At 38.3% G+C, this 15637-nt stretch overlaps 1 protein-coding gene across 2 annotated transcripts in view; it reads left to right on the top strand.

Moving 5' to 3' along the window:
* The window catches only part of VPS26C (VPS26 endosomal protein sorting factor C), a 74595-nt gene that overhangs the window by 39478 nt on the left and 19480 nt on the right, over positions 1-15637 (top strand). For both annotated transcript variants that reach the window (XM_072614970.1, XM_072614969.1), the window contains one exon: positions 11698-11778. In XM_072614970.1, the coding sequence (XP_072471071.1) occupies positions 11698-11778 (81 nt within the window). The remainder of the gene's footprint in view (positions 1-11697; positions 11779-15637) is intronic.

Genomic DNA, 15637 nt, shown 5'->3' with positions numbered 1-15637 from the left:
CACTGGATTGGGCTGGTTTCTTCCAGGTTACAGACTTCCTTATACTCCCCTCCCATTTTCCCTCCTTCTTTATGTAAGCATGTAGCCCACCTCATCATATATCACATATTCAAAAATGGCAGCAGTCTCCACCCTTAAGGTGTGTCAATTAATATTCATGAAGCTCATTAAGTATGCACAATTATATTTTGACCTGGTTACCAAGTTAACCCTGAGTGGTTTAAGCTAGATCAGTCTATATCTTGATTTTGAGATTGAAGCATACCCACTAACTCTAATATGATTGACTGCAGGCACCTGCGAGGATATATGGTTTCTTTGTGTTGGAAACATCTATGGGTATTAAACCCACATTTATGGAGACTTAACTCTTGTCTAACACTTACATTATGGAAATGGTTGTTTTATTTCTAAAGTTCAGAATATAATAAATTTAAAAAGAAAGAGAGCTTGGCAAGATGTTCAGCTAAGCATGGTCAGGAACATTCAAGTATGAAAATAGAATACAGGCAGAAGACAAATGGAAAAGATTTGCAAAAATAATTTTAACATGTTGTTTTCCCAATCAAGGATGTTTACACTTTCACATTTGTACCCTAACATCACAGTTCTAGATGTACTTAAAGAGAAGGTAGAAATGACACTGGAGCAGCTAGGTGGCTATGCGGATAGAGTGCTGGACCTGAAGTCAGGAACACTCATTTTCATGAGTTCAAGTCCAAACTCAGATACTTACTAGCCATGTGACCCTGGGCAAGTCACTTAACCCTGTTTGCATTAATTCCTCATCTGTAAAAAGAGATAGAGAAGGAAATGACAAACCATTCCAGTATCTTTGCCAAGAAAATCCTAAATCGAGTCATGAAGAGTCAGACATGACTGAAATGACTGAACAACAACAAAAAGAAATTATTCTATTGAGGACAAAGACAGGAAAAGCAGCCAGATTAGACCTTAGGTATTAAAGGGTATTATGTGCTAGAGGCACAGTGGATACACTGCCAAGTCTGAAATCAGGAAGAGTCATTTAACTGAATTCAAAGCTGGCTTCAGACACTAGCTTTGTGACCCCAATACCCTGACACCCTGTTTGCCTCAGTTTCCTCATCTATAAAATGAAATGGAGATGGAAATGGCAAACCACTGTAGTATCTTTGCCAAGAAAATCCCAGATGGAGTCATGGAGGATCAGACACAACTGAAATTTTACAGATGAGGAATTAATGCAAACAGGGTTAAATGACTTGCCCAGGGTCACACAGCTAGACTAAACAAAAAGCACAATACACAAGCAATCTGAAAGAAGGAATGATACCAGTGTTGTGTGCAAAAAAAAATTAGTATTGAAAAAGGGGAATTGAAACCATAAGTAGCTATGGATCTCTAGGTCTACTGTCCCATCTTTAAAAAAAATCGTTTAAGAGTCAACTATTCACAAAAGTAGGGTAATATCCATCTTGCCATTCTGCATTTAACTGAAAAGATGTAGAGAACATAAGATCCCATTGTGTTTATTACATACACACACACAAACACACACATATATACGTTTGTATATGTACTACTACTGTAGGCAATTTAGGTGCTTTTTCAAGTTATCTTCCATCCGTATATTGAGATCATCTAAGATTTCTATTCAGATTTAACGAGAGATAAAATGATGATCATAATAGACATAAAGTGAGGCATAAAACAGGATGGTATCTGCTTTTCAGAGGTATTTGCCACCATAATAGAGACAATCTAGTTTAGTGACCTGGTAGAAGAGAGATTTATTTGGATATTGAGTTCCTCCAGATGTTTCTGTTTCAGATGGCATTACTGCACTAAGTAATGGATGATCTAAAATAATAAAAAAACAATTTGTTTATCTATCCATGACCAAAGACCAAGTGGATAAAGGGTGACTACTGGCCAGATTTCAGCCTCCACTCCAATTTCCTTCTGGAGTTCTGCTTGGTTTCAAACTTGTGGAACCTATGGAACAACCCTTTGTGCTCCCCCTCTTATCCCCCCTGCCACATCCCACCCTTTCTCAACTTCCTTTTGTGTTTTGTCTTCCCCTTTTAAATTGTAAGCTCCTTGATGGCAGGGACTATCTTTTTTCTTATTTATATCACCAGTGCTTAACACAGTGCTTGGCACATAGTAGGTATTTAATAAATGTTTACTGAATTGAATTGAAATGGATGCCCTGTTGATATTGTTCAGTAATATAGAAAGTTCTCAATCGAAGTCCTCATTATTCAAATTCAGCTTTATGTAAAAAATTATGTAAGAAATCTGCATTCCATAAAAAGCCCTATGTTAACTGTATTGTGCTTTCTCTCTCTCCACACTTGTGCCTCCCCCTTCCTCCCCTCCTCACCCCCAAAAAAGACTTCTAAGTGATAGCAAAAGAATAGATACAGAGAGACTTCGCAGACACAGCTGCCGCACTCTGCCGACCTGCCTTTGTGTCCAGGCCACTATTTGTCTGTCTTTCATCCTCTGGGCTTGGTACCTTGTCTGTCCCCTACCCCTATGCTGTTCTACCCTGTCTGTGTCCATGTCTGGTCCCCACATGTCCACCCCCATAGTCTTCCTCTAGGTTCTGATCTAGCATCCATGTACCTGGCCTTGACCTGCCTTCTACCCTTACTTTTCTGTCCTAAACCCTCACCTGCCACTCTTGCTGGCTCCTTCGCTCCATAGGGTTGAGCCCCCTTTCCTCCTTGCTTCCCTCCTTCCCTTCCCCAAGTCCAAGGCAAAGCATATGTAAAAATCCTTTAATAGAGGTCTGCAGAAGGGTCCACTTATGTAAAATGAGAACTCTCTGTATATTTGGGACAGAAAATACAGATGGACAGCAAGTTGAGCAAAAAATTGAACAGAAGGAAGAGAGCAAACTGGATTGTTCTTGAGAGATTACAAAGGTCTTTCATTGACTCTCAAAACTCCCACAAGAGCAAAACTTACAGTATTGCTTTATGGAAGCGAATAAGTATCATTGAGCAGTGTGGAGAGATTCATATGTTGAGTGTAAGCAGGCCACAGCATATAACTAATGGGGAACTCCTAATAAGAACAAGAGTCAGAAAGAACTGAATAATAGGAAAAGAAGGTGAATTAGTCACATGACAAAAATGAGGGAGAGGAGGTGGACAGGCAAAGTATACTGTTGATGGTCTTACAACATTGGAAGAAAGTTTAAAAGGACTTCAATTCATTGCATAGAACCCCTGTGGCAAACTTTTTGGAGGACAGGGGTGAGAGTCATTCAGGATTAGTAGATGTGAATGGGTTGGGTTCTGTATCATTGGAAAAAACCAGTAAATTGGTAAGATCACAGATGCAATTGATCAGTTGAATTTATGTGAGAATGCCTTTTCCTTTTCTGTCTTTCTTAATGGCTAAAATTGCAAAAGTTATTTCTAAGATCTGTTCGCTATTTGTTATTGGCTTGTTTTTTCCACAAAACTAGGAATTATAGGTTCTGTGAAATTGCAAGTTTAACTTTATTATTAGCTAAATGCTGATAAAAATCATATCTGCTGACTTGTAAAAGCCTACCTGTCAAAGATGGTGGAGTAAAGGCAGGAACTTGCCTGAGCTCTCTCCCGAGCACCTCCCAATACCTTTAAAAAATGACTCTAAACAAATTCTAGAGCAGCAGAACCCACAAAAAGACAGAGTGAAACAAATTTCCAGCCCAAGACTACTTGAAAGGTCAGCAGGAAGGTCTGTTGCACCAGGGTAAGAGAGGAGTGCAGTTCAGCACAGGCCATGCCAGTACAGCCCTGACCCCAGCAAACTAGGAGCAGGTCTTGAGAGAGACTAAATCACTGGCAGCAGTGGTGGTTTCCAGACCTCTCAGCCCACAAATACCAAAGATGACTTAGAAAGTCAGTAGGAAAGATCTACTGCACCTGGGTGAGAATGGAATGCTGGCTGTGCCAGCTTAGCCCTGCTCACAGCAAACCAGGAGCAGACATTGGGAGTGACTAAATTAGCAGTAACAACAGCTGCTTCTGGAGCTCTCAGTCCACAGACAGTAAAGGGATTCAAGAACTGACCAGAAGAAGATTACAGGGGTCACTAAGGCAGGACTCTGTTGCTTTGCCCATAGTCTGATCTGGATTGCAGTCCCAGGTGGCAGTCCCAGGGCAAGGAGGAGTGGCACAGCAGAGCTAGTGGCCACAGTGAAGAAGGAACCCTCCTCACAGTCCCAGGGCAGAAAAAGTGCTTGTGGTCGCTCAGAGACAAGAACTCAGGCCAGGAATAAACACTTTCCCTTAGATCATAGAAGAACTGAAGGAAGAACTTGGAAGAACTGAAAACTTACAGGTCCTGGAAAATATCTCTGAAAACAACTGCACAAAACCTCTGAATCGAGGGAGAATGGGCCCTCCACCCTGGAAGCAGAGCCCTACTTTTAACAAAGAGTTAAAAAGTCAAATAATAGCCTGGGAATATGAATAAGCAATAGAAAAAAAATCCAAAATCTGACCAAAGTTACAATGGTGACAAGGAAGCTCAAAACACACACTCAGAAGATAACAAAGTCAAGATTTGTATATCCAAAGCCTCCAAGAAAAATATGAATTGGTCTCAGACCATGGAAGAGCTCAAAAAGGATTTTGAAAATCAAGTAAGAAAGGTAGATGAAAAATTGGGAGGAGAAGTGAGAGTGATGCAAGAAAATCATGAAAAACTCCTTGGTAAAGGAGACACAAATGAATACTGAAGAAAACAATACCTTAAAAAATAGACTAGGCCAAATGGTAAAAAAAGGTACAAAAAGTCAATGAAAAGAAGACTACCTTAAAAAGCAGAATTAGCCAAATGGAAAAAGGGGTCTGAAAGCTCACTAAAAAAAAAGTAATTCCTTCAAAATTAGAATGAAGCAAATGGAAACTAATGACGTTATGAGAAATTAAGAACCACTAAAAGAAAACCAAAAGAATGAAAAAAATAGAAGACTGAAATATCTCATTGGAAAAACAACTGACCTGGAAAATCTGTCTAGGAGAGATCATTTAAAAATTATTGGACTATCTGAAGGCCAGGATCAAAAAAAAAGAGCCTAGACATCATCTTTCTTTTCATGTCACATCAATTTTTTCTTTTTAGTTAATTTGTTTTTAGTTTTCAACATTCACTTCCATAAATTTTAAATTTTCTCTCCTTCCCTCCCCAAGATGGCCTGCAATCTGATAGAGGCTTTACATATACATTCCTATTAATATATTTTCACCTTAGTCACATTGTATAGAAAAATTATTATGAATGGGAGAAGTCATGAGAAAGAAGAGACAAAACCAAAGAAAATAGTCTGCTTCACTGTACATTCAGACTGCATAGTTCTTTCTCTGAATGTGGATGGCATTGTTTTAGGTTCTTGCATTGCTGAGAAGGGTTAACTTGACATCATTTTTCAAGAAATTATCAAAGAAAACTGCCCTGATATTCTAGAAACTGAGAGTAAACTAAAAATTGAAAGAATCCACTGTTTACCTCCTGAAAGAAATCCCAAAATGAAAACTCCCAGGAATATTATAGTCAAATTCCAGAACTCCCAGGTCAAGGAGAAAATATTATAAGCAGCCAAAACCAAATAACTCAAGTATCATGGAGCTACTGTCAGGATAACAGAAGGAGGGCTTGGAATATGGTATTCTCATGGGCAAAAGGTCTAGGATTACAACCAAGAATCATCTACCCAGCAAAACTTAGTATAATCCTTCGAGGGGAAAAATGGACATTCATTGAGATAGAGAAATTTCAAGGATTCTTGAGAAAATACCGGAGCTGAATAGAAAATTTGATTTTCTCTTTTTTTTTTCGTTTTTTTCTTTTTATTTTTTTTATTTGTTTTTTTTTAAATTAAATTTATTTATTTAACTTTTAACATTCATTTTCACAAAATTTTGGGTTCCAAATTTTCTCCCCTTTTATCCCCTCCCCCCCCCCCCAACACCAAGCATTCTAATTACCCCTATGACCAATCTGCTCTCTCTTCTATCATCCCTCTCTGCCCTTGTCTCCTTCTTCTCTTTTGTCCTGTAGGGCCAGATAGCTTTCTATACCCCTTTACCTGTATTTCTTATTTCCTAGTGGCAAGAACATTACTCGAAGTTGATCCTAACACTTTGAGTTCCAACTTCTTTCCCTCCCTCCCTCTCCACCCCTTCCCTTTGGAAGGCAAGCAATTCAATATAGGCCAAATCTGTGTAGTTTCGCAAATGACTTCCATAATAGTTGTGTTGTATAGGACTAACTATATTTCCCTCCATCCTATCCTGTCCCCCATTACTTCTATTCTCTTTTGATCCTATCCCTCCCCATGAGTGTCGACCTCAAATTGCCTCTCCTCCCCATGCCCTCCCTTCTATCATCCCCCCCACCCTGCTTGTCCCCTTATCCCCCACTTTCCTGTATTGTGAGATAGGTTTTCCTACCCAAATGAGTGTGCATTTTATTCTTTCCTTTAGGGGAATGTGATGAGAGTAGACTTCATGTTTTTCTCTCACCTCCCCTCATTATCCCTCCACTAAGGAGTCTTTTGCTTGCCTCTTTTATGAGAGATAATTTGCTCCATTCAGTTTCTCCCTTTCTCCTCCCAATATTTCTCTCTCACTGCTTGATTTCATTTTTTTTTTTTAAGATATGATCCCATCCTCTTCATTTCACTCTGTGCACTCTGTCTCTATGTATGTATGTGTGTGTGTGTGCGTGCATGTGTGTGTGTACTCCCACCCAGTACCCAGATACTGAAATGTTTCAAGAGTTACAAATATTGTCTTTCCATATAGGAATGTAAACAGTTCAGCTTTAGTAAGTCCCTTATGACTTCTCTTTGCTGTTCACCTTTTCATGGTTCTCTTCATTCTTGTGTTTGAAAGTCAAATTTTCTTTTCAGCTCTGGTCTTTTCATCAAGAATACTTGAAAATCCTCTATTTCATTGAAAGACCAATTTTTCCCCTGAAGTATTATACTCAGTTTTGCTGGGTAGGTGATTCTTGGTTTTAGTCCTAGTTCCTTTGACTTCTGGAATATCCTATTCCATGCCCTTTGATCCCTTAATGTAGAGGCTGCTAGATCTTGTGTTATCCTGATTGTATTTCCACAATACTTGAATTGTTTCTTTCTAGCTGCTTGCAATATTTTCTCCTTGACCTGGGAACTCTGGAATTTGGCCACAATGTTCCTAGGAGTTTCTCTTTTTGGATCTCTTTCATGTGGTGTTCTGTGGATTCCTTGAATATTTATTTTGCCCTCTGGTTCTAGAATCTCAGGGCAGTTTTCCTTGATAATTTCATGAAAGATGATGTCTAGGGTCTTCTTTTGATCATGGCTTTCAGGTAGTCCCAGAATTTTTACATTGTCTCTCCTGGATCTATTTTCCAGGTCTGTTATTTTTACAATAAAATATTTCACATTATCTTCCATTTTTCCATTCTTCTGTCTTTGTTCTGTGATTTCTTGGTTTTGAAAAGAGTCATTAGCCTCCATCTGTGCCATTTTAATTTTGAAAGAACTATTTTCTTCAGTGAGCTTTTGAATCTCCTTTTCCATTTGGCTAATTCTGCTTTTGAAAGCATTCTTCTCCTCATTGGCTTTTTGAACCTCTTTTGCCAATTGAGTTAGGCTAGTTTTCAAGGTGTTAATTTCTTCAACATTTTTTTGGGTCTCCTTTAACAGGGAGCTGATCTGCTTTTCATGCTTTTCTTTCATCTCTCTCATTTCTCTTCCCAGTTTTTCCTCCACCTCTCTAACTTGATTTTCAAAATTCTTTTTGAGCTCTTCCATGGCCTGAGCCCATTGGGTGGGCTGGGACACAGAAGCCTTGATTTCTGTGTCTTTGCCTGATGGTAAGCATTGTTCTTCCTCATCAGAAAGGAAGGGAGGAAATGTCTGTTCTCCAAGAAAGTAGCCTTCTATAGTCTTATTTCTTTTCCCTTTTCTGGGCATTTTCCCAGCCAGTGACTTGACCTCTGAATATTCTCCTCACACCCACCTCACCTCCTGATCCTCCCAGCCAGCGTTTGGGAACTGAGATTCAAATGCTGCTTCTAGCCTTAGGGTTTTTGGCGGGGGCAGGGCTGCTATTCAGTGTGAGATTAAGATCAGGTGGTCAGGTTGCGGCAGGGCCGCCTCTCAGGCTCAGTTCCCTCAGGGGGTTTATGCACAGACCTTCCACAATGGATCTGGGCTCCCGCCCGCCTGGGGAGCCCCATTCTGCAGCTGCCTCTCAGCTTCTACCTCCCGGGGGGGCCTGAAATATGGGGGCACCCCACTCCCCTCTCGACCCGCCAAAGAGACTCTCTCACCGACCCCGTCACCTGTGGGTGGAGGGACTTGTGCGGCCGCTGGAGATCCCGTCCCTGAAGCCCGCTCGGATCTTTTCCTCTTGGTGCCGCGGCCGCGGCAGGGCTGCACTCAGCTCCCAGTCCCAAGCGCCCAGTCCGCAGTGCAAAGGACCCCCCACGAGAGGTTTGCAGGTCTCTCTGGAACAGAAATCTCCCTCGCTCCAATATTCCGTGGCCTCTGGGTGCAGAATTCGCCGTGAGGTACTTGCCTGTAGCCCTTCTATGGGTTGTGGGTTCGGAGCTATGTGTATGTGCGTCTTTCTACTCCGCCATCTTGGCTCCGCCCTCAGAAAATTTGATTTTCAAAAACAAGACTTGAGAGAAACATGAGAAGATAAGCAGAAAAGGAAAATCATAAGGGACATATTAAAGTTAAACTATTTATGTTCCTACATGGGAAAATGATATTTATAACTCATAAGACCTTTCTCATTATTAGAGTAGTTAGAAGTATATATAAACAGAGGGCACAGGTGTGAGTTGAATTATGAAGGAATGATATCTAAAAAATAAAATTAAGAGGTGAGCGAAAAATGTACTGGGACAAAGAGAAAGGGCAAGGTAGAATGGGGTAAATTATCTCACATAAAAGAGACAAGAAAAAGCTTTTACAGTTTAGGGGAGGAGGGGGAGAAAATGGGGAGTGAGTGAACCTTAGTCTCATCAGAATTGGCTTAAAAAAGGAATAACATACATACTCAGTTGGGTATAGAAATCTATCTTACCCAACAGGAAAGTAGGTGGGAAAGGGGATAAGTGAAGGGGTGCGTGGGGGGTGATAGAAGTGCATATTGGGGGTGGGAGTAGTCAAATGCAAAACACTTGAGGGACCAGTCAAAAGTGAGAGAAAAGAATAAATGGGGGGAGGTAGGATGGAGGGGAAAATAGTAATAGTTCCTGTGAAAAAAATTTTGAAGTTCTCTGATAAAGTTCTCATTTCTTAAACATATAGAGAACTGAGTCAAATTTATAAAAATTAAGAGCCATTCCCCAGTTGATAAATGATCAAAAGATATGATCAATTTTCAGATGAAGTTATCAAAGCTAGATCTATAGCCATATGAAAAAATAGTCTAACTTTCTATTGATTTCAAAAATGCAAATTAAAACAATTCTGAGGTGCTATCTCTTACCTATTAGATTGGCTAATAGGACAGAAAAGGTTAATGACAAATGTTGGAGGGGATATGGGAAAAACAAGGCATTAATGCATTGTTGGTAGAGTTGTGAACTGGTTCAGCCATTCTGAAGAGCAATTTGGAACTATGCCCAAAGGGGTATAAAACCAGGCATACCTTTTGATGTAGCAATAACACTACTAAGTCTGTATTCCAAAAGAGGTTTTTAAAAAAAGGAAAATGACCTATATGTACAAAAATATTTGTAGCAGGTCTTTTCTGTTGGGGATGCTCATCAGTTGGGGAATGACTGAACAAATTGTGTATGTGATTATGATGCAATACTGTTGTACTGTAGGAAGTTATGAGCAGGATGCTCTCAGATAAACTTGCATGAGCTGATGTATGTACAAAGTAACAGCAATATTGTAGGGTGATCAGCTGTGAATGACTCAGGTATTCTTAGAAATGCAGCAGTGTTCCAAGACAACTCTGAAGGACTTAGGAAAAGTACTATCCATCTCCAGACAAAGAACTAATGGTGTCTGAATACAGATCGAAGCATACATTTTTTTAACTTTATTTTTCTTCAGTTCTTTTTTAAAATTGTTTGTTTCCTTTCACAACATGACTATTATGGAAATGTTTTGCCATAACTATGCATATATAACCTATATCAAATTGCTTGGGTTCTCAGTGAGGGGTGGATGCGAGGGAAGAAGGAAGAGAATATGGAACTCAGAAGTTTTAAAAATGAATATTAAAAATTGTTTTTACATGTAACTGAGGAAAAATAAAATACTAAATAAAAATTTTTTAAAAACCATCACATCTACTTTCCAATGGATTAAGTTGACTATTGGGATGACTGAAGATTTATATTAAAATAGTATATTTTATCTATGTGGGAATAATTTCTTCTTGAGAATTAAGTCTTCTAAAATTATATGTTTTAGTTTTTTATTAACAGCACTTTAGTACAGTATTTGGCACATAGGTACTTAATAAATACTTATTGACTTGACTTTTATATAATTTATTAACTAGAATAAATTTCATGTTGTCATGTTTAATATTTATCTTGAATTGCAAGTAATTGCTCTTCTCCCCAAAGTTAAACATTTTTAATTTCCAAAGAGATGAACATTGGAACAAAGCTAAGATGCTACCACACAGCCATACGGCAAAAATGACAGAATTAGTGGGCTGTTCTACGGATTTGTGAGATATTTTTAGAAAATAATCATGCCCTTTGACCCAGTCAGAGTTCCTCTTTGGGGAATGCATCCTAAGGGTATCATAAAAAAAAAAAAATGCTGAACATTATCAAAGTCTTTATAGTTGCTTATAAGTAAAAGTAAAAAATCTGGAAGCAACAAAGGTATCTAATGGTAGGAAAATGTCTAAGCAAAATGTGGTATATATCATGATTATAGATTTAGAGCTAGAGAAAATCTTAGAAGTCATCTAAGTCCCATACCCTGCGCTTTTCATCATACTTGTGCAGCCTTCTTACCCTGCAGGATCCCTTTGCTCCTGAGGTCCCATCTTCCAATTGTGAGTTCCTCCTGGAACCTCCATTTTTAGGAAGGTCCCAAGTCAACTGTATATGTTTCTTCACTATTCCAGCATTTCTCCTGACTAGATTTCTCTATCTCCTCCTCAGAGAATGCTTTTCTTTTTTGCTTATATTTATATATTCAGCTCTTTGAACAGTGTCAGGTACGTAGTAAATATTTAATAAGTTTTTGTTGACTTTATTTTTTTATGAATGAAGAAACTCAAGACTAAGATTTAAACCTAGGTCCTTTGATTCCAAATCCAACACTCTTAGCACTGTACCACAAAGTTTAATGAGATGTGATAATTCTTTTGAAAATAGTAAATTCAAAGAATATGAAGAAAAATAGAAGACTTTTATCAAATAATGTGAAGTTAAAGAAAGCTGAATTAGCAGAAAAAATTCTAAATTGACATCTGATACATTAAAATAAAATGGACAAAGAAGGTAGAAAGAACATGACCTAAATAGGTAATAACTCATTGTAGTTATGTATTGGGATTCTATTAAATGTGTTTAAATGTTCATATTTGTAGAACTACTAAAAAATCAAGTTTATAAAAATTTGTATAAAATTTCAAAAGAAAATTGCCTTAAACATGTATAGCGAAGTTGAAAATAAATTTCACTGAAGCAACATTTTCCTTCCAATTTTGTTTCCTACAGTATACCCTCCGGTGTGACCTGAGACGCTCTCTTTTGGCCAAGGACTTGACAAAGATATGTGAATTCATCATTCATTCTGCTGTAAGATATGGTTGGGGGGGGGGGTATCTCCTCTCCATTTTAATATTTGAAAATAGAAACGTTCTTTCAGTTCAACACTTTTTTAAGTATTTACTTTATGAGAAGCTTCATGGTGTTGGGAAAAAAGAAAAGGCCAGAAAGATACTGACCTGCGTTGTTAGAATTTCCTCATTCACGAGTTCCCTGTTGTAATGAATTCTTAGGGCTAGTGCTTATCCCCTGTATTTAAGACACAAGTACTTAAGTATTTAAGGCATGGGGATATTTGGATACTTCTACCTTTACCCTACAGGAAGACATTAGAGTAGGACTTTGTGACAGGAATGCTAAAGATATAAAGAGAAAAGAATAAAACAGTGTCCCCAGGGAACTTATGTGCTACTGGGGTAGAGGAGCTACATGTCACGTTTTTAGTAATAAAGTATGCATATATAATCTACTTTGTATATGCCATGCTGAGAGACTCAGAGACTGATACGACCCTCACTGCTCTTGCATTTATTCTAGAATGAACATATCAATCAATCAGTCAGTCAATTCCACAACCACGTTTAAGTGCCTCCTTGTACAAGTTACCATGCTGGATATTCAAGACACAAACAGTACAAAAGATTTCCTATCATCAAGGAACTTATCTTTTACCTAGACTAGCATAGGACATTTGGGGGCTATTCCTGATATTATATGGAGTGTTAGCATGGATTGCTGTGTCATCAGGTTCAACTCAAACATTCCCCAAAACTAGGACTGATAAGAAAGGAAATCAGGAGAATTTGTTTATATGATACTAGGTTTCATTCATGTCTAAGTTCATGGCTAATTTATGTCTTCTAGGTCTTTTGGATCCTAAAGTTATAACATTTTCTAGTATAGCTTAATTTTTCTTACTTTATAAAAGAAGTAAAAGAAATACTAGGACAATACCTCTCTCACCAGAGATGTTAGGGCCTTCTTAACCAGCAGCCATTTACATAACACAGCCTTGAGGGGCGCTCAGCAGTTATTTTGGAGAGGAGTTTCTTAAAGATTTTTCCATCCTCTCAGGTTCCATTTTTAAATGTAAATGTGCCTTGAAGCATTGGCTAGGTTCTGCCTGCAGGGAGAAAGAGAATGTATTGAAGGAAAGAAGAGTAGGCTGGAAAAAGTGGATGAAAACCAACGATCAGCTACAATCAGTTTTCTGTTTTGCCAGGATGGGAGCAAATTCCTAATTACCAGCCAGATTCACAAATTTCAAATATAGTTCTTGCCAAACTTTCCTTCTTGCCCAGATTTTGTGCAGTGCAACTCTGGTTTGAGGAGTTAGATTCCTGAGGAGAGTTACTATTGAGTTTGAATCCACATACCTCATGTGAGGCAGCCTGGGACACCATGGCAAGAAGCAAAACCACTGAAAATTTGACATTTTTAGGTCATGTGAAAAATCTATAACATCTAAATACATATAAGTGGCAAACTATAAATCAAGCATGATGAAACAGTTGCAAAGAAAAACAACTTTTTCATAGAGACATTATGTTATTCTAGAATAACATCTGAAATCATCTTGTTAGTTTAATGAAAGCCACTTTAATGATGGAAAGTTAAAAAAAAACCTCAAGTAGGAGTGAGTGGAACAGGTAGATAAACCAAAAGCAGTACCTAAAAGAGTCATCCAGTAGACACTGCAACTATTTGCTTTCTTTTGCTAGATAATCAGTATATCATGCACCCCAATCATAGGTGTAAAACAAGGCTCTGTCCTAGCTGCCATCTTGTTTTTCTGTACTCTCTTGGTAACCTCTGTCCTACTTCTGCTGCACACAAAGATGGTCAAACCCTTGTTCTTGCCATTTCCAGAACCCTCATGTCAGAACCTAATTTATAGGCTTTTCACCTTTCCCTCTGCCTTCTCTTACTAAATCCTGTTCTTTATCCTCACTGTGACCTCCTTTGACTCCTTAATTCCTTTCTAGGCCAGCCTCTTGCACCAGCCTCTCTCTTCTTTTCCCTATCTTCACCCTTGGTGAACCTCCAGAGAATATAAGGGACAGGCCCTCAGAGTACTCTTGTAAGGCAAAAATTTTGTATTTCTTTTCTCCCCATCCTAGGAATGTTATGAGAACACAATTCTTTATGACATGTGATGAATATTGGTGATTGTGCTGGAAATTTCATCATCTTGACTGTAGCCTGGTGCCAGTGCTACTAGGGAATCACCTCTTTTTAATTGAGGGAATCACTATGAATTGCAGAAATTTGCTAATACCCACCACATGGACCAGATCATTTAGTCTTAGGACTACATCGTTCCTGGATTCTCTCAGATTGAGTTACTTAGGGAAATGTTAAAATTATTTTATCTTTGTTATATTTCTGTTTTAGTTTATCTGTTCCTCTTTTAATGCTGTCTGTATCAAGTATTTTGAGCATCTGAAGTCAGGATTGAGTGATAGCAGTCCTAAAATCAGTTAAGTCGTGGTTTGTTGTTGTTAAGCCCTTTTCAGTTTTGGCCAGCTCTTCGCAACCCCATTTGGGGTTTTCTTGGCAAAGATACTGGAGTGCTTTGCCATTTTCTTCTCCAGCTTATTTTAAAGATGACAAGACTAAGGCAGACAGGGTTAAGTGACTTACCCAGAGTCATACAATCTAGTAAGTGTCTGAGGCCAGATTTAAATTCAGTAAGATGAGTCTCCTGACTCCAGGCCCAGTGCTCTATCCACTGTGCCACCTCACTGCCCCTAAGTAGTAGAAGGTCCTCTAAACTAATAGTGTCAAATTCAAATAGAAACAGATCCTTGTGGGTTGCATATAGACTTAGAGTACCATAAAATACCATCTATGTTCTATTTTTCCTTATTTCTTTTTAGACATTTCCCAATTACCTTTTCATCTGATTCAGGCTCATTCAAGAGTTTGGGGGACCGTGAGTTTGACACCTCTGCTCTAGAAGAACTTGAAAAGTTTTCAGCCGAGAGGTGGAGCTTCCTGAATAACCATTTCCTGTAAATAATCATACCAAAGATCTATATTCTAACTCAAATTATGAAGCCTAATAGAACGCAGGCCTAACCTGCATGGAACAAGTGAGAGAGGGGTTAGGATATTTTTCCGACTCTACTTCACCCCTCAGTTGAAATGTCAGGGAGGGTCACAGTTCATAGTTTCAAAGTGGGAAGTTGAAGACAGAATATGTCCTCAGAGATAAGGAGGTTGGCAAGGAAAAGGTAGAGGATTCTGAGGGGTCAGAGGAGAGGGAATGAAGTGAAGGACGGCTGAGGCTGTCCTGAAAATTTAGCAATACAGAGACGAGGTCATCAATCAAGAGATCATGTTAGTTTCTTTTGCCAAAAATGTTATTCAGTGTCCACCATGTTTATTGACTCCTAATTATATTTTTTGCTTGTTTATTTTGCTTTCTAAATACTGGAGTTTTTTTTAGCTTAATTTAAAATTCTGAACTTTAACACCAAAGAAAGAGGCTTTCTATATACACATCAGAACACAAGAATGAATTTTTTAATGAAACTTTGAATCTCCATTTCTCAAGATTTTGAAAATATGTAATACTTTAAAAACTCAATTAAATTTTCAGTTATGAAATCTGCCCCATCTACCTCCCTTTCCCCATGACAAAGGAAGAAAAACAAAATCTGCATGTTATATCTACATGTTACTTCCCAGAGGCCTTATCTACTTCCTCCTGTTCTTACATGGTCATTTTTTTCATTAAAAAATTTTTTTTAATCTAAACTAAAATACAAAAAAAATGAATTTCTATACAAAGCAGAACAGGTTTTGTGTGAAGCTATGAATCTATTTTATATCAGCTTACTTTTTAAAAAATGTATAATAAATTCTACACATAATTTCAAAATTG

Source organism: Notamacropus eugenii, chromosome 5 (assembly GCF_028372415.1).
Source record: "Notamacropus eugenii isolate mMacEug1 chromosome 5, mMacEug1.pri_v2, whole genome shotgun sequence".
In the NCBI taxonomy this organism is placed as follows: Eukaryota; Metazoa; Chordata; class Mammalia; order Diprotodontia; family Macropodidae; genus Notamacropus; species Notamacropus eugenii.
The sequence above is the reverse complement of the archived record's forward strand: the minus strand, read 5'-3'. Positions and strand labels throughout refer to the sequence as shown.